We start from the raw sequence: 26985 nt of genomic DNA on the forward strand, positions 1-26985 counted from the left end.
TTTTCATTTATTAATCAGTAAAATCAAACGTTTTTTTAGAACATAAACTTTAATTCATCACACCGTATTCTATCTTTTCTTACATTTTTTGGGGATAACATTTTACTTTTGACATGATAAAAACACAGTTAGTCTCAACCTTTATTTTTTATTTTTTTTAAGTCAGCCGGAAGTGAGATTCCGACGTCATCCCTTCTCAATCAAAAAAGGTTCCGAAAGCTACGTGGCTGTCTTCAGCTCCCCCTTTCTTTGACATACTGTTCGAGTGTTTAAGGTTAGTAACGTTTTTTGTAACATATATTTAATTTGCAATCATTTGACCATCGGCGTGTAGTCTTTCCCGATGGTTTATATGTGTTTACTAGCCAAGCACCATCAACTCGTACTGTCTAGCACAAGCTAGTACTTATAGGACTGTACTAGTAACCTATTAGTCAGCTTAATAACAACTGCTAAACAGCCACAGTTAGCTTGTTGTGGAAATGCAAAGCTTGGGAATCAACCCATGTAATGCCTAGCGTGACATAGACTAGTTTGAGAACTTGGATAGCAATTCATAGCTAGCTAGCTAACTGGCATGTAAACTTTACAGTAAAGACAACGTCAGCTCAGCAGTCTATCTGATCTGCCCCTTGTACTTTCTATGCAGCCAGAGCACCATGGACCAGGTTATGCAGTTTGTCGAGCCCAGTCGGCAGTTTGTAAAAGACTCGATAAGACTCGTCAAAAGATGCACAAAACCTGACAGAAAAGGTAAGTCTCACTCTCGCACTCAAACACACATCCGACTAATCGATATTTTCAAATGTTGCTTAGAATTGTGTTCTTCTGACGTTTCAGAGTTCCAAAAGATTGCTATGGCAACAGCCATTGGATTCGCCATCATGGGCTTCATTGGCTTCTTTGTGAAACTCATCCACATCCCCATCAACAACATTATTGTGTAAGTACTGCATCTGTGACCCATGGAACATTTCCCTGTGTGTGTGTGTGTGTGTGTGTTTCGTTTGTTTGTTGATAGACAAGCCTTAGCTCCTGCCATAACCCACATTTTCTGCACCTACAAACCTATTCTGTATACCTGCCAGTCAGTTAAGGCCTACCCCTTTTCCACCAAGGCAGTTTGAGGGCCGAATCAGAAACCGTGCCCAATCTCGTACCAGTTGCGTTTCGACAGCAAAAGAACCGGTGCTGAACCGAAATTGGTGACCGATCGAAAACTGTGACCAGGGGGCGCTCTTCTAATGGCTTTCCATAGGAAATGTTTGAGCCCTAACATTGGTTGACCAGTAAGTATAACACGCCATTAGGAGAGCGCCTGTAGGCTGTTGTTATTGATGTGCTTAACGTTGGTGCTAGCGTTGCTGGGAGAGTATACGTCTGCACATTACGACAGGGCTCTATAGCCCATGGAAAAGCAAACCGGTCCGTAGAAAGTTTGAAAGTTGAACCAACTGCGAACCTCCACCAGCGACACACCAGAACTAGGTTTGCGTTAGAGGAAAGGGAGTGACAGAGACACGATTCAGCAGAATAGGTGAGAGACAGCTGACTGCATGATTGACTACCCCCACTGACACGCTACAATGTGGTTTTCGTCATGCAATCAGATCTGAATCGTGAGAGGTCGATCCAATCATTAGAGATTTACTTTTTTGCTTGTTGACGAGAATTCTCCTTTCACAGAGACCACACTGAGATTGTCCTGCACCAGTCCACAGTGGATATCATGTAGTAAATGTATCGATTTAACTACAGCTCAATACACTTTATACATCCGGAAATTCCAGAAAATGTTTTATTCATGTACCAGATCGTTTTTTTTAATCCAGAAGCGACATTCAAAGAGCATCTAATAAGCACGTGTAATTGAGTAGAAATGTGTTAATTTAGCAGACGCTTTTACCCAAAGAGGGGTGATTTGAACCTGCAACCTCTAGATCAAATATCCCACCACTGAGCCACAAGGTTCATTTCGAGATTTAGATAATTTGGGAAATTAATCGACACGTGTGTGTGTGTGTGTAGTTGATGGTCACAGTCGTCTGAGGGGCACAGATGGAGGACAGTCATTTGGTATTTGAGCGCCGGTGCGCCAACAGCTTAGCTGTCTAGTGAGAAAAGGAACCACAGCTGGCATTTCTGACGTGTTCTTTTCGCAGCCTTGAACACACACACACAACAGCTTTGTGGTAACACAGGCATTTATTGAGCGCATTTCCGGGTAGAAAACATTCAAGTCATTTCCATTTGATTTGCAATTGTGTTCCTAAGCGCAATCATGTGAAGTCTGCGGTTAAATGATCCCTATAGGGCGACAAAAATAAAAACAAATCTATACGTGGTTTAATTAGGATGGCTTAGTGTGCACAGTGACAATGATTGGCTCGCTCGCGTCGATAAAGCAGATCTTCGGTGACTCTGTTTGGCTTCGTCTCTAGTTTTAAAAGACATTAATACTTTATAGAATAGTCGTTAGTCTGACACATACTGACTTGGTTAGTTAGTTAGTTTCTACCTGGCAACACTGACATGTTCTCTCTCTGCTTTTTCTCCCAGGGGTGGCTGAACGTGCAGAGGGGGTGACAGGACTACACTACCCAGACACCCGGTGCGGTGGGACAGTAGTGGGGTTGGAATGGATGAATGTGTGAGGGATGATTTTTTTTAATTCTGCGCACAAAGTTTGTACTATGACTGTTGTTAATAAATTGATTGAAAATAGAAGACAATCCGTGTTCATTAAGAGACTGGTGAAGGCACAGGATGGGCCTGGTTCCAAACCAGATACTTCCAGCTCTTCTAAATATGACTATCAGTACTGATTTAAACAGCCTTCTAACAGCTGTTGGGCTGCGATTATGTTTCTGATTTGGAACAAGGTATTTACTCGGGTGCATCTCAAGTGTAGGAGTGACTCCTCTGCCAGTCACTTATCACTGTGGTTTGAGGCAACAACTACACAGTATCTGAAAACCCCCGTAAGAGGAATCCACTCCTGACTATTTGGATGTCCCCGATTTAGTTTGTCATTCACTCTTGACAGCGTCGCTATCCTGGCGAATGCCCATGCTCCAGAGCAGAGGCTGGTCCGTCGTCACGGTGACGGGCTTCCTGGCGTCTCCGGGAGCAACAGGTTCGTAGGTGTTGGAGGTACTGACGAGTATCCCGAACTGCAACACCTGATCCTCTATTAGAAAAAAAGAACACAAATTCCCGACAATTAATACTGTCGTAAGGGTGTCTGAACTCAGGTTCTTTTACTGGAGTGGTCAGAAGCCCAGTAGAGGGACTGAGGGCTGGTCAGAGATGTTCCTGTAGGTCCATGGACCCCCTGGGAGCCTCGAGTCTACTTGGAGGAGGTCCTTTTTATTCTGCTTGAGCAACCAGCCACGACCTGGACTAACCACTAATCTGGGGCCTGAGGAGTTCCCACACATACACACATTCTCTCTCTCACACACACACACACACACTCGCACACTTTCTACTTCTCACATACACACACACACACACAGAATAGCGTCATCCTTGACCAACAGGCAGCAAGTAACCAAGGAGACAAACAAGGTGACAGCCCAACCTGCCAGTCTTTCAGGAGTGGAAACTCAGAACACCACGTCTGATTGTGGATCTGGTAAAAGCCCAAAGCACACAAACATGATCACCACAACCCTAACTTTACCCATGCCCATACCAGGAGTTGATGGATGTTTGTAAGTACAGTACGCAGACATAGCAACAGTGCTGTCAAACCTTGTCGGTGCTACTGCAACATCCATGACTAGGATGCATCAAATGGCGTAGTGGAGTTATTGACTGGGTTATACTCTTGTGAGCGCATGCTTTGTGCTTGTGTCATGTGACTGACTGGTACTGAAAGGAAGTCTCGCGCAGGGATTTGATCGGTATCGTCACACGTGAAGCCCTCACAGGAGGGAACACAGTCGTCCTCGATGGTCCTGATGTTCTATTCTGCTGCATCAGCTCAGCATTTCAGAATTGCTTCATTTGAATGGCCCTCAGGAGAGAAAAAGACCAAAAACGTCCAATAAAAAATGTATATGTGGTTGGGGAGTGTTTTTTTTTTGTTGAAGTATATATATAAATATATCACAAAAATAGTCCATCGCTTCCCCCTGGGCAGAGGAAAACAAACAAGAAGGAACAAAGAAAGACGTGAAAACGAAGCGAATCAATTGTCCACCGGCGGCCCGGGCGGACATCAAAGAGGGACAGAAATGCCGTTCTGCTTCAAAGTGACGTGAACAACCATGATATTACCCCAGGGAGAAGCTGGCAGCTCAGCCATCCGGCAGGTAATGCAGCGTAGAGGACTGACACCGGGGGTATTGTAGGGAGAACAAGGTCAACCACAGGAACAGTGCCCTCCGACACCTCCTCTCTGCTAGACGATGTGTTGACTGCACACTGGCCTCGGGGGGGGGGGGAGCACACAACACACACGACACACTCCTGGTCCCCTGGCCTGGTAAGTGTGGATATATACTCAATTATACGCTATCCAACATTCAACACTATTAAACTATTACCCACGCTTAACAGATTATCACCCTCTATTTTAATCGTCTTTTTTGTATTTTTGAAGTCTGCTCTCAAGACTCATTTATCCTCTTTGGCTTTTAATGTTTCTTAGCATTGTCTACTGTTTTATCTGTGATTTATCGACTTACATCTATATTGTTTAGGATTTTTCTGCAACCTCCTGTATAGCACCTGTAATGATAGACTACACTGTTATACACACCGCAGTGACAGTACATGAAGCAGCAGTAGCTCTTCACATAGTTGTCATGACAGCCATGTACTGTCCTGATACATACATATCTTTACAGCGAGTGAACAGGTGCTGAAGCTGTGAGAGGACGGAGGTTTAAAAAAACAAGACTGTAGTCTTAAAAGCAGCCACTAGGGGCAGTAGTGCATCATGGTAAGGAGGAGTGGAGATCAACATGATGGAGGATGCTACAGAGATACTACTTAGGCTTACACACACACACACACACATATCCCCCAAACACAGAAGCACACACACAAACATAAACAGGGGAATCACACATTAGTGCGTCATTGTGTCAGCAGTGCTACCCACCTACACACATGCACGCACATCCAAACACACACACCGACACAAAGGGACTCCGAGGCTAGAGAAGGCTCCATTAGTAATACCCTGCTCCGCCTTGATAGCGATCGATGTCTGGGCCGGGCCTGCGCTGGGAGACGAAACAAGCGCTGCTCCTCCAGTGATAACAATGAAGATGTTTGCTGGCTGTAATTGGGTTTTTCAGCCAGGTGGCCCGAGGGCCAGCCCACTTTAAGTAGCACATATTTACAGAACAAATGACCCTGGAGAGGAAGCTGATGGGGGGGCAGGGGACTCCCTTTACAGCCACGGGACAACAGCCTGGATTCAGTCCAGTCACTAGCTGCCTTCTATCCAACCACTTCTCCTCTCCCTACCCCCTTCCCTGTCCTCTACCCTGCCACCTACCCTGTCTCCTGCTCTAGCCCTGTGCCACCCTAGCCCCTTTCCTATCCCCTTCCCTGTCTCCTCCCCTATCCTGACACGATAACGACACCCACATTGTTTCTGAAAAGATCCGAGATTTGCAACTCGAATCTCTCAGAGCCGCCGCACGAAAATGTCGCGTCACTGTTGCGAAAGACGCCGGGTGCGGCGCATTTCCTCCAGACGGCCACAGACGCTCTCTCCTCTCTCTCCAACGGTTGGAAAAAAACATGCTATATGAACATTCAGCCTTATTAGTTGTGTGGTCATCTCGGACTAGCAAGTAGGGCAGGCCCCCACAGGTCTGAATGCTGCTGTCCAGTAGGTAACCGAGGGGGAGAGATAAGGGAAGGACCCAAGGACAGAAATGGAACGCGGCCCGGAGATTCCGATGGGAGAGATGTCCTCGCCCTTCCTGTCGCTCCCCTCTGTTTGAACCGGTTTTATCGGGCGCTCAGATAGCGTTAGCGTCTGCCGGGCGTTGATAGCGCTTCCTATTAAATGTTTATGGATGCAGCGCTAGGCTAGGCTAGGCTAGGAGACTGAGGTCATAGAAGAATGGCTGGCCTGACCTCTATCCTCCAAGGCGTCCTCTTCTGTTTATGTCAGGAGTCATTTTAACGAGCACAAACATGATTATGCGTGCGTGTGGGTGTGTGTGTGCCTGCTGTAAACACATTCAGATCCATAGAAATTGAAAGGGTGTGTGATTTTGTTAGTGGGATGAACTGAGGTGAGGGTCGGGATATGCTCATCAATAAATCAATAAGTGTGTGTGTGCATGTGTGTGAGATCATTAGTGTGTATCTGAGAGAGTTTATGTATGTATGGGCGTGCCGTGTCCCAGAGGTTCAGAAGTGGTTCATCTCCTGTCTCCCTGAAAATAAAAACCAAACCATGCTACTCGCCTCGACGCCACCTCAGAGAACACACTCTACTACTCATTTCCTTCAACTCCCCCAGACCTTGAGTGAGAGGAAGAGAGAGAGAGGAGTTATGAGATGGAGCCAAGAGGACGAGGGAGGGAGGGAGGGCGAAAGAGCGAGGAGAAGAGAGAAAGGGAGACGAGGAAGAGACTGAATAGGTTAGAGGATAAACAGGGGGGTATAAGGTAAAGAGAGAGAGAGAGAGATAGAAGAAGGGAACAGCTTCAGTAGACAGTTCCAAGGTGAGAGTGCGAAACACGCCGTTACGACAACACGGTCCTTGACACACTCCACCCAAACACTTAGCGCGGAAGGTGTCACGCGTTAGGTGCGGCTGAAGATAAGGAAAAATAGATGTATTCTGCTGTGTGTGTGTTTGAGCGAGAGAAATAATGTGTGGATGAAGGTGGAAGAGCGAGCGCGAGCAAAAATGTATTGGGTATGCTGCATGAGTGTTTGTGAGAAAGAGAGAGAGATAAAGAGAGAGAGAACGAGCTGGAAAAAGAGTGTTGGGTAGAGACGAGCACGGAGCCATTTCTCGAGGCTGTGCAAAAAAACAAATATGAAGTCACTTCGAAGAAAACAAAATAGCACAGAGGGTGCAGACAGAGAGATAAGGTGAGAGACACGCAGAGAAGGGGGGGACCAAAACAGGAGACAGAGAGACAGGGAGGGGAAAAAGACAGAGCGAGAGAGGGGACAGAAACAGAAGGAGAGAGAATGAAAGAGAGACCGAGGTGAGACACAGAGAAGGCGTGAGGAGGGCGAGAGAGGAGGGACAAAAGGAGAGTTGGAGAGAGTGAGACAGAGAGAGACACAGAGAGAGACAGAGAGAGAGCGAGAAAGCGATGGCCTGTTGGCCTCAGGCGGTTTGTTTAAGGACTGGTAAGACTTGTTGACCAGGACAGAACAGTGTGATGGATTAAACCACTTTATTGTTCCAGCACCTCCAACAGTTCCACTTTATTACACAGGAAAGAGAAAGAGTGAGACGGAAGAGAAGAGAGGAAAAAAAGCACAAAAACACATGCATGCACACACACATAATATGTTTACGTATAAATCTGGTTCATACACACACACACAAGCGCCCACACACAGACGCCTCCACAGCCAAAGTTTTAGCATTTCTTGGGGGTGGTGATATTTCATACGAGAATGCTCCTATTAACTAAGGGCACCTACCAAGTTTCTAATCTCGAGCAAAGTTTACTTTTAATTAAGACTTCAGAATCATTTCCTTTTCCAAGATTCCCTCCAGACTTCTCAGCTGTGTGTGTGTGTGTTAGGGAGCAGGGGAAAGAGTTTACGTGTGTCCCTCTGTCAGGTTTTGCACCTGCTGACTGTGTGTGTGTGTTTGATTGAGTGTGTGTGTGAGAGACGGTGTGTGGGTTGGAGTGTGTGTGTGTGTCCCATCTGCTGGGTCATTTGAAGGTCCTGTGTCAGTTGGACGCCATTTCAGAGAGTAGGTCTTCATTGTCTTTCCCCTGTGTCTGGCACAGCATGGGCAGGTGTGTGTGTGGAATGTGTGTATATTCCATGTGAACCTCAGTCTCATTCTAGGGTCTGTAGTGTGTGTGTGTGTGTGTGTGTGTGTGTGTGTGTGTGTGTGTGAGAGAGAGAGAGAGAGTGAGTGTGGTGGTTAGACGAGGAATTGTAATGGAACTGGCACTTATCCAACTTGTATGCTATTTTAGCTAGAGAAAGCTTGTTAAGCATTGCTTTTCAGAAGACACACACACACTGTCGCTTTCACACACACACAACATGATGCATTGTTTAGACCCAGGTCCTGGTTCTGAGACAGACATGGCTGGAGATGAGAGTTATTCAAACATCAGAGTAAGGAAGGTTTCACAATGTGGATCCAGTTAAGCTGAGAGTAGCATGACTCAGCATGTTACACACAAACCCCCAAACACACAACACACACAAGCATCCCCACAACTCCAGGCACACAAGGACACAAATATACACACACACACACACACACACAAGCCCACAAATACACACAACTACACGCCCAAGACACACCGGCACACACACACACCTCCAAGCACACACATACACACACGCGCACAGACACACGCATACACAAATAAACACACACCCAAGTACACGCCCACAATTACACACACACACCTGTCATGCAGCCCTATAACTCTCATTGTCTGGAGCAGGTTGAAGGCTTTTTAATATTGAGCTGTCAGATCAGAAAGCAATGAATCACAAAGATCTGACTCCAGAGAGAACAAACACACACACACACTGTCCCAGAACAATCATTTCCTGTCTAATTTAGCTCTTTTTAACTGGCTTCGCTCCTCGCTTACCTGATTCAGCAAATGTGATGCATTTTTCAAACAAAGTTATTCTAAACTGTAAGCGCTTCAGACAGGATGACTGGGCTGCCAAGACTGACCTCTAAACCCTTAATGGATAGACTGCATTGTGTTTGGGTCAATAAAGTTATGGTCTGTACAAAAAGGGTCCAAAGACGCATACAAATAGTGTTTGTATGTGCATGTAGGAAGTACAACAAAGATCAAGGATCTGAAGAGCTCTAAGAGTTCGAACAGTATTTCAGTTTCACAGCATGTTTGTATTTACTTGGCACAATGCAAAGGAACCACCAGACACGGGGAAAAATAATAATTCCACAGCAAAAAATGACTGCAACATACCAGTCGATCGCTTTTCCTCAGCATGTCTCTACCTTGTGCTCTTCTCTCTTTCTCCATCTCCCTCTCTTTTCCTGTCTCCCTCTCTTACCGTGCCCTTGCTTTCCTCTTTCTCTCTCTCCCTCCCTCTCTTTCTCTCCCTCTGTCTCTCTCTCTTCTCCTCCTCCTCCTCCTCTCTCTCCCTCTCTTTTACTTTCCACCCGACCTCCTTCATCTCTTTTAAACATTTGCAGTTTTTCTGTAAACTCACTCACACAGATTGCTCCACCAGCGTGTGTGTGTGTGTGTGTGTGTGTCTGCTTTTATGAACACATAATGACCTCCCTGAAACTCCTTGGGATTCCCAGTTATCATAGTGGAAGAATACAAATGGTGAACACACTCACTCACACACACACACACACACACACACACACACACACACACACACACACACACACACACACACACACACACACACACACCACAACATAATACCAATGATTAACACTTCTCATTTCTTCTACAGTACGTTTTCTCCAGATCAGTGTGTATGTGTACGCGTGTGTGCATGTGCGAGTGAGCGTCATTAGTACTAGTCATATTGCTCCATCTAAACATTATAATCAGAGTAAACAAAGACAGCGACTGGAAGACTCTCCAGCCCCCGACTGCTCCCAAAGACACACACACCCGCACACACACACACACACACACAGTCACATACACACTGCTCAACTGGTTCAAGAGTGCCGCGGCAACAAATTGCCTTTAATGATTCACTTCAATCAATGTAGGGTAGTCAGTGCTGGATGAGTGTGTGTGTGTGTGTTTGTGTGTGTGTGTGTGTGGGGGGGGGGGTAGTGGGTGGCTTCCGTACATCAACACCCTGTTTGACACTGAATCCTTCCGGTTTACCCACAAACACGCACACACACACAAATGGCACACACCTTTTCCTGGGCCTCGAGCTACCCCCCCCCCCCCCCACACACACACACACACGGTGTGATGTAGGACAGAGCAACAGTGAAGGATGTGAGTGAGGATCTCCTCCAGTCTGCTGAGAGCAGGAAGCACGAGTCAGCACTTCCTTTCAGGTTCTCCTGAGCAAGAAATAACTTACACACATACACACACGCATACACACACATATTTACACCCATATTTACATGCGCACAATACTGTCTAATCAAATTCAGCGAGTGTTTGTGAGGCCTGGACTCCAGGCCTTCATCTTAATAAACATGTTATTGGGCTGATAGATCCATCTCTGCCAGCCTCTTATGTGTCCTCCTCCGAGACTAACTTTGGAGTTGCACACAAGTTTAAATGCCACATCTTTCTCTATCTCTCTCCTCTGTCTCTCCCTTTCTGAACCACAGCTCACAACAACCGTCTCTCTCTCTCTATCTCTCCTCTCTCCATCTCTTCTCTATTTCCATCTCTTCTCTCTCTCCATCTCTCCTCTCTCTGTCTCTTCTTCCTTTGCAGAGCTCCCAATTTCATATTTCCAGGAATTTCCCATTTTCCAGCCAGTCATGCCTGCGTACTGTACCTACTGATAAAGGAGAGATGTGCTATTGGGATTCCTGACTGGTCTCTGGCTTATGGCGTACACGTCACCTAGTCTGGAATGCCATCTAGGAAGAATTATCTCTCCAGGAATGTCATTCTCCTCACCTGCCGTGTGTGTGTGCGTGTGAGTGTGTGCTAGTGTGGAACACACCCCTGTCATAAACATATGTCATCGGAACAACGCTGGTGTTGAGATTTAGGAGCACCATTTCAGAGGCGGAATGAAGAGAACATTCTGGAAGGGGAATGAGGAGAACATTCTGGAAGGGGAATGAGGAGAACATTCCAGACGTGTTCTGCTTCTGGGATCAGGAGACCCACAGTGGCTACACAGAGCTTGGTATAAAACATGGACAGTAGCCAAAAAAAGATTCATGACCTTAATATGTCTCTCTCTCTCTCTCTCTCTCTCTCTCTCTCTCTCTCTCTCTCTCTCTCTCTCTCTCTCTCTCTCTCTCTCTCTCTCTCTCTCTCTCTCTCTCTCTCTCTCTCTCTCTCTCTCTCTCTCTCTCTCTCTCTCTCTCTCTCTCTCTCTCTCTCTCTCTCTCTCTCTCTCTCTCTCTCTCTCTCTCTCTCTCTCTCTCTCTCTCTCTCTCTCTCACTCACACTTCAAAGACAGACGCAATTCACAATCTCCGTGACGTTCCCCCATTTACATGAATAAAAACCCCTAAGTGGTTTCGCAAAACATTGGGGCGTAAAATAATAAGAAGCGATGACAGTTGCGGCGTTCCGTGGACGACCTACGACCTCTGACCTTGTGGTACGACTCAGGAGTTCACCGAGGGCCAAGAAAAAAAGGGATTAAGATGAAAACAAAGAGAAATGGGAACAGAGGACGGGGAAAGACGGAAGCGTCAGTCGGAAGAAAAGGACGGTCAGAGAGAAGGGAAAAGAGGAGGAACGAGGAAAAGAGGGACTCAAGCACTGGAGGAGGGGGAAGAGGAGGGGGAGGAGGGGCGAAGAGGGAGAGAAGGAGGAGGGAGAGGGGGAGGAGGGAGAGGAGGAGGTTCATAGGGCTGTGACGGCGACGGTGACACGACTTTTCCGCACCATCATCTTCCTCCAAGGATGCGTGTTGGCATCCATCCCTCTTCCTCCTTCCTCTTTCTCAGCTTGGTTCCCCTGCTTTCCTCCCCTCATCCCTCTCTCCAGGTCACATGTGTCTCGGTATTCCCCATAGCTTTATTAAAATGTCACCCAGGGGGACAGAACACTAGCAGCTTATACACATGCAAACATGTCACTGGATCATCTGCCTGTGTGTATGTGTGTGTGTGTGTGTATGTGTGTGTGTGCATGCCACAGTCATTCATTTCCTCCAGCAACAGATGACCTTCCATCCAGAAATAAGGATGCCTTTCTCCAGACCTACCTGTCTGTTTACATGTTGTAATTGGGTGTTTGTGTGTGTGTGATATCAAACTGAATTAGGACTCTTTCATGTTGTGCTAAATAGTGCAGTGCCAGAGGCTTCTGTCTGACATCTCAAAAAACATTTCATCACACTTAAACACACACACGCACACACACACACACACATCTCACATAATCAAGTTCCTCTGCTTGTCTCCTAGCACGATCAATCGTGAAAGAGTTACTCTGTCTCTTATAGGACTACACTCAGCTACTGTCTCCAATAGGACTGCACTCAGCTTAGCCCTGCTTCACAATGCCATCAAGCTAATTACATCCTAACATGTCCAGATCACATCCTAACATGTCCAGATCACATCCTAACATGTCCAGATCACATCCTAACATGTCCTGATCACATCCTAACATGTCCAGATCACATCCTAACATGTCCAGATTACATCCTAACATGTCCAGATGATCACATACTAACATGTCCAGATCACATCCTAACATGTCCAGATCACATCCTAACATGTCCTGATCACATCCTAACATGTCCAGATGATCACATCCTAACATGTCCAGATCACATCCTAACATGTCCATCATATTGTAGTGAGGTCCACCAGACCACACAGAGCCAACATCTTGCCACACCTGAAGAGTGATTCAATCACATCAGACAAACCTAATCAGCCCTTGTGACACCCTCAGTATGCTGATTACCCACCGAACGCCGATGCAAAGGAACCATAGAATTGGGGGGGGGGGGGACTTCCCCAATCTACCTAATCAGCCCTCCTGCTAGCTTGCAAGCTTCAAAGGGCCTGATTTAGACAACACGTCTCCAGCGACCATTTGCTATCCGTTTCGGCGGCGATTTGAACAAAGAACATACCTTGATCAGAACTTTTGAGGAAAGTTCTTGAAACTTCACCTTTACCACAAGAGTACAAGGTGGATACTTATGAGAGGGATATTTGTGTTATGTTTGTTACTTTGTTTTAATGTTGTGTTCACTGAAATCTTGATTCTAGTAACAACTCCTTCTTCCTGAAAGATAACCAAGTCATTCTTGGTATCTACACGAAGCTATCATAATAAAAAAATCATTCAACTATATTTTGTAACTGTACCAAGATGTCCAGAACAATATTTGAACCATCGAATGAACCAGCCAGAGATCAGATCACACCTTTGGTAGGTGTGAAGGAAGGAGGGGGGAGTTGAGAACCCAGCTTCCCCCAATCCACATCTGACCCCAGACGGGTCCTCTCTCGAACTGTATAAAGCCCTAAGATGACCATCAATCTCTGACTCCAGCAAAACCGACCATGGCATGAACGCCATCAGGATTGGCGTTCCAAAGGACGTCGCCAAGCTTCTCCTGAGATTCAACTTCATAGTGAACGCGTCACTATCTGGACGTTTCAACAGAAGAACCAAAAACGCAATTCCAAATGCGACTTCACTGAGATCCCGCAGACTCAGTCACATGACCCAGCACAGCCGCGCTGTGACTTCAGATTCGTCAAATGGACCTTTGGCGCAAACCGCCCTCAACATCAACCCCTGATCAAACGTAACTATGGCTAAAGCTCTTTCCTCCTCGACATGGCATTGGCGTGAGCTCTGTTTATGATTTGTAAGGATGTAATCATTGACTGTACAATTTCTGTCTTTCTTTAAGTTAGACCATTTCATTCTGTTCATTGAAACCAATCTCTCATATCAAACCCATAATCCAACTTGTTCATAAGATCTGTTTACCTTACTTGAATAAATTCATTGTAAAGATATTTTGACGTGCGTGTTCACTGATGTTACGATTGTCTCTACACTTAGAACGAATTCATTCCTAAAGATGAGACTGATTATTACATATTAAACATAGGATTCCCTAATGTCCTAAACCAATATTACGGTGGTGCCCCGAGACTTTATGATAAATTAAATATTTCTATCTTTAAACGAGCAAACCCCGCTACAATATCATACAACATATCATCTAAAGTACACTGATGGTGCTCAAATGTTTGAATAAAACCATGGCCTTCAGTTTCAGAGGCCCATGGCACAAGCTCTTTTACATCCTGCCATTAAGCATGTGTGTTACGATTGTCATGCAAACAAAACAAAAATGTGTTGTCTTTTTTAAAGTGTCACTTAAAACGGGACTGTTAGTCCCTGGCATCTGACTAACAAAAAAATACGCACGCACGCACACAGACACACACACACACTCTTCATCCATTATTTACAACATAGGCTGTTTAAACTAAAATGATCATCAGCGTGAACATCTAAAGAGTCTCTCTTGTCAACAGAGACTGTAGTTACTTTCCCGTGAATCACACACACACACGAAAACGCGCACACACACACAAAAAACAAGACAAACTTTGGACACTGGCACCAACCTATGAGTGGCTGCATCAACTGAGTGAGCTCTATTCCATCTCCCAATCTTTCCTTTCAATCCCCGAGGGAAATCAGTTCCTCTCAACTCTTTTAATTATGCGTGTGATTAATTATGCTTGTAATTCGGAGTGCTTAATCCGGGGAAGGCTGTCCTTTAGCAGTCTGTCTCATTAGCATACAGGTGGAGACCCGCCCTGGGCCAGATGAGGAAGCGCCACACTGTGGCTAATCCCACCACTCATAAACAGAGAGGCTGGACACACACACTTTCACCTGCAACACACTCTCACCTGTAACACACACCCCCACACGCAACACACACACACACCTGTAACACTCACCTGTAACACACACACACACACACAGACACTCACTTGCGACACACAAACACACCTGCACACACACACACACACACACACACTCCTGTTTCTGTCTCTGGGAATAACTCATTACGTAATCCACCTGCCAGACGGCCCAGGGCCCCCCCTGTATTAGGAGTTCAGTGGTCTGTGCCAACTCATTAAGAACACAGCTGGGCACCAGGCTCAGGACTGGGAGATACCACAGGGGGCTGGAGGAGAGGGGGGGGGGGGATGCGTGTGAAGGGAGGGCTTTGACTTTGCTATATCAATACTTTGATGACAAACACAGAAGAGATTCAGAGTGAGCACGAAAGAGAAAAGAAAAAACTCAGAGTGTGTGCGTGTGTTTGTGTGCGCCCGTGCGTGTTTGTGTGAGTGTGTGCGCGCGTGCATATTATAGGGTCCAAAAGTCAGTGAACACATTGAACATATCGTGGGAGACTGAGACAGACAAGCATTCTGTGACATCACAAGAAGCTCTTTGGAACACTGTCAGATCCTGATGGGATAACACAGTTCATAAGGTTTCGCGTTACCTTGTGGAGTCCATGCACGCTGTCATTAAAGCAAACAATTTTTTTGAAACGAAAATACCAAATACTTAAGCTATTACACCTATAGCTATTCTGAAATAGCTATAGGTGTAAAAATGTTTTAAAGATTAAGCTTTTCAAATTGTTAAAGGTGCTGTAAAGCAAATTCCATGATTTGCCTCTCAGTACATTAAATACGTGTGAAATGAGTGGCTGAAAGCATGTGCAAAGCGCCAAAACTTTGTCGCACAGTTAGACAGTTGAACAGTTTTTCACCCGTTTTCAGCTCAGGTTTGTATAGGCGGGGCAAAACCCAACCTATCTACGTCACAGCCACCTATCTACGTCAGATCACAGATGGTTTATATAACCTGCATTCTGTTACTCAGCTGGAACGATGCAAAGACAAAGTAATTAACACATAAAACACTCAGAGACTGCAGGTTGGTCTGTTCTGATATCTGCAATTGATTTAGCTAGTTGTTGCTGTTGTTGCTAAATTCAATTCATTCAAGGGGTCGGAGCTTCTGCTCCTTCAGGCGACATGCCCCCCCGTCTCAAGCAGAGGAGACTGCTGATTTTCTCTCAATTTCAAAGCCAAATTTGACATACTTGTCAGTGTTTTTTTTCATTCGAATTTGGATGGGTAGTTAACAACACATTCTTCTGTGGTGTGATGAACTTAAAACTCATTTTCAATTCCACTTTACAGCACCTTTAAGCTGTATTATCATCAGCAATGGAAAGGGAGTAGTATTCCATTCGAAACAAATTCATAATAGACATATCCTGACTAGCGGTCTCCGACTCTTGAACCCTACTGTACGTGCATGCGTGTGTGCGTATGTGCACGTGCGTGTGTGAGGACATACCCAGGTTCCACTTGAGCCCGGTGGTGTGTGTTCGACACGGCCCCCCCACTGGGATGAGACTACACCAGGGGCCTTCTAATCCTGTACTCACACCTAACCTGTAGATCCTCTCCTGGGGGGGAGAGAGAGGGGAGGGGTATAAGGTATAAGGGAAAGAGAGAGAAGATGGGGAGCAAAGGAGTGATTGAAGAGAAGGGGAAGAGAGAGTGATGGGGGAGGGATGGGAAGAGATGGAGGGGAGAGAGATAGGAGGATATGGAGGAGAGACAGAGAGAGAGGGAAAGAGGAGGAGGTGGAAGAGAGGGAGATAACAATTAGTCATCAAAAAATATGACCTTAAAATTCAAATAAAGTTATAATAAAAATACAAATTTCTTCATCATGATGACGATGCATCAGGACTGAGGATGATGATCTCCTGATTGTTGATGGACCAAGCCTGCTGTAACATCAGAGCTCAACCACATCTTAGTCCTTATGTGATAATTAACAATTACACCTTCTCTGGAGAATGCACACTCACACACACTTTGAATCAGTCTGATACTAGTTGAAGGGTGTGCAGGTTTGAAGTCAAATTACCACCTTTATAAAAAGACAGTGTCACCGAAAGAACAAAAGTTTACTTCTCTCTCTCTCTCTCTCTCTCTCTCTCTCTCTCTCGGACGGACATATACACACACACGCGCAAACACACACGGACACACAAACGCACCAGAGACTCAGACGGCAGTGAAGCGTAGCGTTCAGGAGACTTGAGACAGGCGAGCTGCTCTCACGTGTGTTTTAGTGGACGACAGGAAACAACGCACTGTAAACAACTCCTCCTGGGAGCCTGGCTCCGCCCGGGTTGGCTTGCTCACGCCAGAACGGGAGCCAAACGACGACCTTCTCTTTCTTCCTCTCTCTCTCTCCCTCAGTCTCTCTCTCTCTCTCTCTCTCTCTCTCTCTCTCTCTCTCTCTCTCTCTCTCTCCAGTTCAGAATATTTTATTGGCATGACTGTTCGGGTTGAGCAATATTGCCAAAGCAGTCCACATTGAAGGGACAATATAATATGTATTTTACATACAGTACTGTGCAAAAAGTCTTAGACACTATAAAAATAAAAAAGGTTAAGGAAAAATGCTTTTTTTTTGCTAAACAAAAAGTTTAGCAAAATTGCACTTTTATATTGCTGCACAAATAAAAAAAATATTTAATTACATTATATAATTATTTTACTACAAATAAGTACAGAACAAAACTTTCTGCATCACTATTATTCTCATCTGCCTCCTCACCGACGAGACACCAGAGATGTCGCCTACTAATTAATACATAGCTTTGCGCAATTCTTATGTTGTTCTTAATTAAATTAAATTTAAATTAAATAATATTAATTAAAGCTGCCCTCGTGTACACACCGCCCTGATCGAAAAAGAAAGGCTGTAGCATTTAATTGAAGAAATACAGTATAAGACATTATTTGTGTAAAAAATATTGGGTGCCAAAGACTTATGCACAGTACTGTATATATCATTCATAACATATAATAAGGAGTAAAACATTGATAATATAACAAAATAGCAGTAGCATAGCGAGTTGGAGAAAAGTAATATGTATTCATACATGTTAAGATACGGAAAGGTTTTAACAATCACACAAGGTTGATTCACTGTCCGTCAGGTTGTGACATTGAGATACATATCTAGCGGCAAGACTTGCTGTACGCCCTTCGTCCAGAGATATCCTTAATTTCTAGTTTACATCAAGCTGTGTGGAGTCTTTAATTAACGGGTTGCATTTTTGGAGATATTGATCTCTGTCTTCCTTTTTCGATTGCAAGAGTGTGGTCACTGTATTTAATGAGCAGCTGGCTCAGCTTTACATCCTTGACAATATATAGCCTAGATATTCAGCCATTTCGTAGTTTCTGTTTAGGCCCCAATCTAATTTGTTTCGTGTTTTGGTTTCTTTTCCCCAGAGTTCTAGATAGGATTTTTTGTTTTCTGTTGTAATTAGTTGTATTCTGTTTGGTGTTAGTAAGGGGGTGATGGACTGAGAGGGAGGTGTGGTAACTGGTTTGTTAGTGCTGTTTGATTGCAAAGAAAGCTCTACTAGCTTTTTCTTTAAGTGCATTCACTGCCAAGCGGAAGCTACCGGACGCTGTCATTTGTAGGCCTAAGTATGTGCGTTCCAGTTTTGTTTCCCGGTGTGAATATGTGCCTCTTTTCCTGACATTTGGACTTTTTTTTTGTATGACCATGATTTCTGTGTTTTTTGCATTGACTGCATGGCCCAATTTTGTCAGTATTCTTCGGGTACTGTTCATTGTTCGAGGGTTTCTCCCTCTCCCCCTCTCCCCGTCTCCCCCTCTCTCTCTCTCTCTTTCTCTCTCTCTCTCTCTCTCTCTCACCCTTGAACCCTTTCTCCCTCAGTCTCCCTCTGGCTCGAGGCTCTCCCCTCTCCTGAGTCCAGCAGGTTCAGCTTCAGTGGAGCGGGGTGCTGATTAAGGCCCGGCTCAGCTGCCCCTGGTGCAGGGAGGACTGGACCCCCCCCCCCCCCCCCCCCGGGAAGCCACATGTCCCCACCACCAGAAGAGATCCAGGGGTCAGCGCTCGACACCTGCCGCTGCCTTCCCATGTCCCCCAGCGAGACCTGGGAGGGGTCGGGGCGGGGACAACCCACGGGGGCCCTGACCTGGGTTGGTGGGTTGCGACCCGGATCACCGCATCATCCGTCTTTGTTGTGTCATGGTCTGAATCGTGCCTTTTCCTTCTACCTGTGAGCCCGTCTCTTTGGTGGTCTGGTTCATAGCAACCTGGGGGTCAGGTGGCTGAGCGGTTAGGGAATCGGGCTAGTAATCTGAAGGTTGCCAGTTCGATTCCCGGCTGTGCAAAATGACGTTGTGTCCTTGGGCAAGGCACTTCACCCTACTTGCCTGGGGGGGAATGTCCCTGTACTTACTGTAAGTCGCTCTGGATAAGAGCGTCTGCAAAATGACTAAATGTAAAATGTAAATGTAATGTAATGTAACCTACTCTCCCTTCTACACCATTCACACACACTTTGAATCCGTCTGATATTAGTTCAAGAGTGTGTAGGTTTGAGGTTAAATTACCATCTTTATATAAAGACCCTGTTGCTGAAAGAAGAAAAGTTGACATTGAACTTTTTCTTCCTCACACACATACAACTGACACACAGACACACACACACACACACACAGACAAACACACACTCACTCAGGGACGCACACAGGTACAGACATCCACACACACACAGAAACATGCACACCCACACACGCACACAGAGAGACAGACAGACACAGGGATAAATGGGAAATAATGATGGCTGCTGAACATACAAACATTGCCTCCATGAAAGGGTTCATTTCAAAATGTTTTCCTCTCGTTTGCAGAGGGAGCCGGAGGGAGGGAGGGAAAGTTCCAGAGAAACTTGGAGAGGAGTACTCTTCTGATGAACTAGCCCTGGGGCTGTGTGTGCGTGTGTTGTGCGTATAAACATTTGTGAGTGTGTGCGTTAGTCTCGAAAGCGGATAGAAGTTGCGTCTGTGTGCGTCTCTGTGTGTGTCTGCGTGTAGGTGTGTGTGTGTGTTGTAAGCTGCTTTGTGACATGTGGATGTATAAGCAGTTAGGATGGCTGAGCTTCAGAGTGGAGACTAACATGAGCAGGTTTGACTGACCTCTAATACCTACCCCCTCCAACCAGTAATACAGAGAGACATGGATCCTGACACACACACACACGCAAACGACTATCGTAGAAAACGGTCTTCATACTCCATCCCCTACACAGCGACGTACAGCAGAGGATACCAAAGCTATCCTTCAGCCTTTCTGCATTCTAGTCTCCACACACACACACACACACACGCCCGCGCACACACACACACACTTCACTCTGTTCTCAAGGTGCCCTCCTAACTTAGGAAAATAGTGTATTGTTCTCAAACAGCTGAATCCGACGTTGTCATTTAAATCAGCCACACCTTTGTGAAGCGCGCCGTATGTCTAACACCCGCCTGTGTGCGTGCGAGAACAGAAGGATCTATTTGGAGGAACCAGACCCAGACACCTTGCTCTGTTCAGTGCAGCTAGCACGCTCCCATTGTTTCGTACGTATCACATATGTTGCTGTGTCGCACCCGCCTCGGAACTTCGTCAAAACGTCCGCCTGCGATTTGGATTGAGCGCGCTGTTTTGTGTCGCCGTGTGCGCTTTAATGTGTCGGCGCGTGTTGAATGTCGTCTGAGCGTTACCTCGCGCGAGTGTGTGCGAGTGTGGCCCACAGTTTAAAAGGAAACCGGAGAGGTGTTTGCACGCTCAACTGTGACTCTAATGAGCCTCGTCATCCTGTTTGTAAGGTTACACTCACCTTCCTTTCTGTACCGCACTCTCGCACTTTCTTCTCTCCTCCTCCTCCCTCTCTCCTCTCCTCTCCTCTCTCAACTCCTCTCCTCTCTCAACTCCTCTCCTCCTCCCTCTCTTCTCTCCTCTCTCTACTCCTCTCCTCTCTCAACTCCTCTCATCTCCTCGCTCTCTTCTCCTCTTTCCCTCTTTACTCGCCCTCTCTCCATCTCTCTCCTTTCCCTTCTCTTCTTTCTCCCTTCTCTCTCTCCTTGAATCAGAACAACGTTGACAGATTAGATGAATGTACCTTCACTCAAGAAAGATTAATTGGGGGTGTCCAGCTATGAAGCAGTAAATGACAACATGTCTTTGGAATAATGACAAACAATGAAAAGAGAGCAAGCGGGAGAGGGAGTGGGCGAGGGAGAAAGAGAAGAGGGAGAGCGAAAGAGAGGGAGTGGGCAGGATAGGAGCGCGAGAGAGAGCGAGCAAGAGTGATGAGGAAAAGAGAGAGAGAGAAGTCAAGGGGAACAGGGGCGAGTTGGGGGAAAGGGATGGAGACAAAAAGAGAGAGAAAGAGAGAGAGCAAGAAAGAGAGAGACTGTATGTTTAGTGTGACATGATGTTATTAGAAGTCATGACAGACTACTATGTAGTAATATCGTTCAAGCGAAAAGATTACATTCAAATCCAAATCTCGGCTCTCGGTCGACTTGTGAACTCAATCAGGTGGGAAGAAACAGAACGAGGCAAGCTATTCTGCTACAAATGAGACGCTCGCCAAACAAACGAGGGCAACAGGAGAACAGGGGGAACTATGTGCATGCGTATGATGTGTGTGTGTGGGTGTGTTGTGTGTTGTGAATGTGTGCGTACGTCGTGTATGTCTGGTGTTGTGTGCCTGTGTTCATATCATATGTAGTACCGTTCCATAGTTCAGGGTCACTTAGAAATGTCCTGGTTTCCCTTTAAAACATAAGTGAAATGAGTTTGATTTGGAAATACAGTCATTGACAAGTTTAGAAGTAACCTTAAAAAGAAGTGTCCTTAAAAACGTTGTTTTTGTCAAGTAATCGGCACCAGCCAACAGCAGCGATTGCCGCCTTCTGGTTGTCAATTTGCTGAGGCAATCTGAGGAGATTTCACCGCAAGCTTCCTGAAGCACCTCCCACCCGGATTGGTTTGATTCCTCTTGCTTCTTGCTTCTCGAGTACCGCACGGTCAAGCTGTTCCCACAACAGCTAAACAGGGTCGAGATCTTGTGACTGTGCAGGCCATTCCGTTACACACACAATACCAGCTGATTGCCTCTTCCCTAAATAGATCTCTCACAGTTTGGAGCTGTGCTTTGTGGCATTGAGGGAGGAAACGTGCTCCAGTCAAACGCCATCCACAGGGTATGGTGTTGCAAAACAGAGTGATGGCCTTCCTTCTCCAAGACCCCTTTACCCTGTCAAACATCTCCCAGTTCTCCACCCCCGAAACCCCCTCAGACCACCTCAGGGACCAGACCTGACAGGTGGCTTCTATCACTCCTCCCGGATCCATCGTTTGGTCTTTGTGATCCGAACAACCTCAAGCTTGTCCAATTCCACCGTCCGCTGTCTCCGTTGTATCTTTTGTCATCGGCCAGTCCGAGATCTGGCCTCTTCGTTGCAGCTCTGCCTAGAAGGTCAGCATGCCAGAGTCTCCGTTGAGAGTGGTGTTTTGCAGGGGGAGCTGTTTAACAAAACTGCTCATGTAGAGGACCTGGGAAGCGTCTGTTTCTCAGACGCAGACACTAATCCTCTTGCCCGGCAGTCCACCAGGCCCTCCCCTCCCTCCTCGGCCTATTCCGGTTAGAACCGGTTTGCGCGGGTCTGTGAAGGGAGTAGTGCAAAACGTTGTACGAGATCTTCAGTTTCTCGGAATTGCCTCAGAACAAGAAAAGACTGACGGGTTTCAAGAGGAAGTCCTTTGTTTGGGGCTATTTTGAGCCTGTTATCGAGGCCACAATTGCTGACGCCGCAGATACTCAGCTAGCTTAAAGAAGGGTCAACAGCCTGCCGCTATAATGCCATTATTGCAGAAGGGTTTTCTAATGATCTATTAGATTTTAAAATGATTAACTTGGAATAGCAAAAACACTGTGCCAAAACATCCCAGGACTGATGGTTGCAGATAATGGGCGTCTGTACGCCTTTGTGGAGACTGTACACAGTCTGCCGTTTCCAGCTAAAATAGTCATTACGCCATTAGCAATGTCTACGCTGCATTCCACATCAATCTGATTCAATTTTTATGGATAAAAAAGCTTTTCTTACCAAAACATTGGAACTTCTAAGTGACAACAAGCTTTTGAAGGGTAGTGTGTCTCATGTCTAGTGTGTCTGTATGTGTCTAATATGTGTGTGTATGTGTCTACTGTGTATACGTGTGTTTGTGTGTGTATGTATGTGTCTAATGTGTGTGTGTTTGTGTGTATGTATGTGTCTATTGTGTGTTTGTGTATGTGTCTAGCGTATGTGTGTGTGTATGTATGTGTCAAATGCGTGGGTATGTGTGTGCAGTCGTTACCGGGCGGAGCAGGAAGGCCAGGCTGCCTCCCTGGATGACCACCAGGGGGAGCTGTGTGATGGAAAGGGCGTGGTAGAGCGTCTCTACTGAAGCCATGGTCTGGTCCAGCCGTCCAGCTAGACCTCCCAGGGTCACAATGGTGTCTACCTGAGGGGTGGGGGGGTGGGGATAGTTTAAAAGCCGGATAACCGTCACACACTGTGTATGTTTTCACTTTAGGATCAAGTTCTTCCTCTCTGTCCCCCCTCATAAATGATCTACCCCTCCTCTTCATCCTCTCTACCCCTCCTTTCTGCCACCCCCCTCTGCCCATCATCCTCTCTACACCTCATTGACAGAGTGTGAGAAAAGCAGTATGTACTGTACATTTCCACTAAAGACAAGTTGGGAAAGAACCCTCATGAGTTGAAAATTGGGTTAGGCACACATCTGGAGAAGAGACGCACACATACTGCACGCACGCACACACGCGCACGCACACACGCACACACACACATACACGCACACACAAACACGCATACACACCAGTGTTGTTTGACACACTCAAAACATGCTGAATGTAAACAAACTCTGCCCAGACGTCATCCTCCTCAGAGACGAAAAGAGGATTATCAAAACAGAGACTAAGTTGATCTCTCTCATTCCTCCCTATTTTATCAACACCAATAACAACAACAAACAACAACAACTATAAATAACTAAACAGGGTTGACATCAGTATGTAATGGAGGAACAAACGGGATCACCCTAACCTGCTAGTTAGATTTCTACATCTCACCCTAACCTGCTAGTTAGACCTCTACATCTCACCCTAACCTGCTAGTTAGAGCTCTACATCTCACCTTTAAAGGCTAGTTAGACTTCTTCAAGCTCACCCTAACCTGCTAGTTAGACCTCTACATCTCACCCTAACCTGCTTGTTAGAGCTCTACAACTCACCCGGACCTGCTAGTCAGACACACCTCTTTATCTCGCTAGGTCTTTACTGGTCAGATTAGGAGAACGTCCTCCATGATGACCGACGGACTCTTTTGATAAATAACACCACCCATGCACCGTCACCAGGGAAGCTAACGATGATGACATTGTTAGCCCGACAGGAACGCAGCCGTCCCCCTCTCCCATTGGCTGAGGGATGGCGTGGGCTCCCGAGGTAAACGACACAGTTATGCCCCATCCCGAGAGATGATGGAGGGATAATGAGACAGACGGGATGAAAGTGGGGAACAGAACTGTCGTGTCAGCAACGTCGCCGACGACTCGACGAGGACGCAGGTCACGTAAGGAGACACACACACCACACACACACACACTCTCTCATACACGTGAACGCTCACATACACACCGAATCTCCCAACAAGCCCATTGATCCTCTCTAATGAGTCTATTAAACATAATAAATAGATGACTTTGTGATGTAGGGAAGGCCAGCTAAGCAGAAACAGGCGGAAGGGTTTATAGCAACTGGGGACTACAAACACAGTAACTCAGACTCTTTTAATGCCGTCATGACACAACACAGCCACAGAACAGTACTGACGGATAGAGGAGAGAGGTTGAGACATTTAGATAGAGACAGAGAGAGAGAGAAACACACAGAGATATAGATAGAGAGAGAGAGAGAAAGAGATGAAGAGAAAGAGAGAGAGATAAAGAGAGAGAGAGTAGTGTGTACTGTTTATATCCCCCGGTTCAGGAGACGTTCAGAGTGTTAAACAAAGCCACAAACAAACAAACGATTCCCGCTGCTTTGTAGCGTAGAGCTGGCTACTTATAACCAGGCCTTGGAGCGGTGACGCACGCACGCGCGCATGCTTGCGCACACACACACACACACACACACACACACACAATACACACACGCGCGCATCCCCGTTAACACACGCAGGGGTTTTAAGGCTGAGAAAGGCCTGAGTGATGGCCTGTCTGGTCGGTTATTGACGGAGGTTTGGGGGGAGAAACACTGCACACGGATCCCTGTTGGCTGGAGACAGGCCATCAACGGACTGTGTGTGTGTGTGTGTTCTTTCTTATTCTCACCTGTCAGAGGGAATGCATGCTTGTCTAAGTGTTTTCTCCCCAAATCCCTCACTTCATTCTCTCTCACTCACGCACGCGCACGCACGCGCACACACACACACACAGACAGACACACACAGACAGGTTAGATCCAGTTTGATACACACTGACATCTGGACAGGAGGATGAAAGAGGAGATGAGAGGGGGATGAAGGAAGGGTGGAGGAGAGGAAGAGAAGGAGGGAGGGAGGGGAAGGAAGGAAGGAAGAGAGAGAGGGAGGGAGAGAGCGAGCGAGGGGAGAGAACAAGAGGGGAATGAAGATGAGATGCCTTTCCAAAGTCACATATCAAATCAAAGCAACAAGATGGTGTTCACACTAACTCGTCCAAACACTTCACATCTCTGTTTCCATCAAACTAACCCTCTCTCCCTCCTCTTTCCTCTCTCTCTCTCTGTCTTCTCTCACACTCTCATCTCTCCTAGATCTCTCTCTTTCTCTCTCTCTCTCTCTCTCTCTCTCTCTCTCTCTTTCTCTCTCTCTCTCTCTCTCTCTCTCTCAATCTCTTTTTTCTCTTGATTTGGAACAAGGCAAAGAGTTACCGTCAAAACAACAATGTATGCTAACGCTTGCTTTGCGTTTTTGTCTTGTGCATGTGTGTGTGTGTGTGAGTGAATGTGTGAGTGAGTGTGTTTGTGTGCGTGTGTGTGTTCTCTCAGGTTTTGTTTGGCTCATCAGCAGTGAGCAGTTTAGTGATTGCACCTCTCACTGTGATTGAACAAACACTCACCACACTCCATGTGGTGAATGGCAATGCTTAAAAACACACCACTTTTGGGGGAAAACATAACTTGTGTGTGTGACTGTGTCTGTGTGTCTGACTGTGCTTGCCAACAAACAGCACTAGGTAGGCAGACATAGAGAAGAAAATATTAGCAGATCTTAATTTGCGTTTGTGTGTATTCACAAGTGTGTGTGTGCCTCGTATGCATGGAGGCCTGTGTGTGTGTGTGTGAACTTACCTGTAGCTGGCGTTGTTGTATCTCCTCCACCATGATAGCCAGACACTTAGTGAAGTCTGTCAGATCCTGGTCCGCAGTCTCTATCAACCTGCACCTCTACACACACACACATATTAGCTTTTCTAGTGAGGCCAACCATTCAAAATTGTGTTCCCTAACCACTAACCTCTCACCCCTAACCTTAACTCTAACCTTAACTCTGAAACCCCCTGAAAAGAAAAGCATTTGAAGTTATTGGGCCCAGCAAAAGGGCCCCACAATGTTTTTCACATTTCACTATACTTGTGAGGACAAGACCACACACACACACACATATACACCACACTCGCACACACACACACATAAACTGAGAATAAGGAAGAGAAGGGATAGCCTGAGTCTGATTCTCTGCATTATGGAACCAGAACTACATGATTCCGGTGACCCCACAGCTCATCACACAAACATGCACTCTCTCTCTCACACACACACATACACACGCGCGCGCACACACACACACACACACACACAGCCTTGAGACTGTTTTGTTTTATTCCCTCTTTATACCAAGACCTCGAATACCCCAAACCATCCCTCGTTATGCGATTCTGTCTGCCTGTCTGTCTGTCTCTGCTAAATAAAGACAGATATAAGTATCTACATTCTGTAACAACACATTCTCTCCAGTGTCTGAGAAGACTCTGGAGAGACACACAGACTGTGTGTGTGTGTGTGTGTGTGAGAGAGAGAGCGAAAGAGCTCTCGGAGCCCTGAGGAGGTGTCATCTGCATTTCAAACAGTAAACACTCGTGT

The 26985-nt window shown here is 46.2% G+C and overlaps 2 protein-coding genes across 4 annotated transcripts in view; one reads left to right on the top strand and one right to left on the bottom strand.

The window, feature by feature from the left end:
- Nucleotides 1-192: 192 nt before the first annotated feature.
- Nucleotides 193-2726, top strand: LOC136957436 (protein transport protein Sec61 subunit gamma). The gene is made up of 4 exons (XM_067251368.1): nt 193-274; nt 650-753; nt 841-943; nt 2560-2726. Exons 2-4 carry the CDS (start codon nt 660-662, stop codon nt 2567-2569), a joined length of 207 nt encoding a protein of 68 aa, XP_067107469.1. The 5' UTR covers nt 193-274; nt 650-659; the 3' UTR covers nt 2570-2726.
- Nucleotides 2187-26985, bottom strand: part of tpk1 (thiamin pyrophosphokinase 1) — a 37138-nt gene continuing 12339 nt past the window's right edge. For 2 of the 3 annotated variants that reach the window (XM_067251365.1, XM_067251366.1), the window contains exons 6-9: nt 26194-26289; nt 23154-23300; nt 16245-16356; nt 2187-3190 (exon numbers count right to left, since the gene is read on the bottom strand). In XM_067251365.1, the coding sequence (XP_067107466.1) occupies nt 3030-3190; nt 16245-16356; nt 23154-23300; nt 26194-26289 (516 nt within the window). In that variant the 3' untranslated portion in view covers nt 2187-3029. The remainder of the gene's footprint in view (nt 3191-16244; nt 16357-23153; nt 23301-26193; nt 26290-26985) is intronic. The other variant, XM_067251367.1, reaches the window with a different exon arrangement.

The sequence above is a fragment of the Osmerus mordax genome, chromosome 15 (genome assembly GCF_038355195.1).
Source record: "Osmerus mordax isolate fOsmMor3 chromosome 15, fOsmMor3.pri, whole genome shotgun sequence".
Lineage (NCBI taxonomy): Eukaryota > Metazoa > Chordata > Actinopteri > Osmeriformes > Osmeridae > Osmerus > Osmerus mordax.

Bases quoted from the DNA above. Each gene is read 5' to 3' on its own strand.
- LOC136957436 (XM_067251368.1), top strand. From the start codon at position 660: ATGGACCAGGTTATGCAGTTTGTCGAGCCCAGTCGGCAGTTTGTAAAA. The intron at 754-840 runs GTAAGTCTCACT...CTGACGTTTCAG, and splicing joins CACAAAACCTGACAGAAAAG to AGTTCCAAAAGATTGCTATG.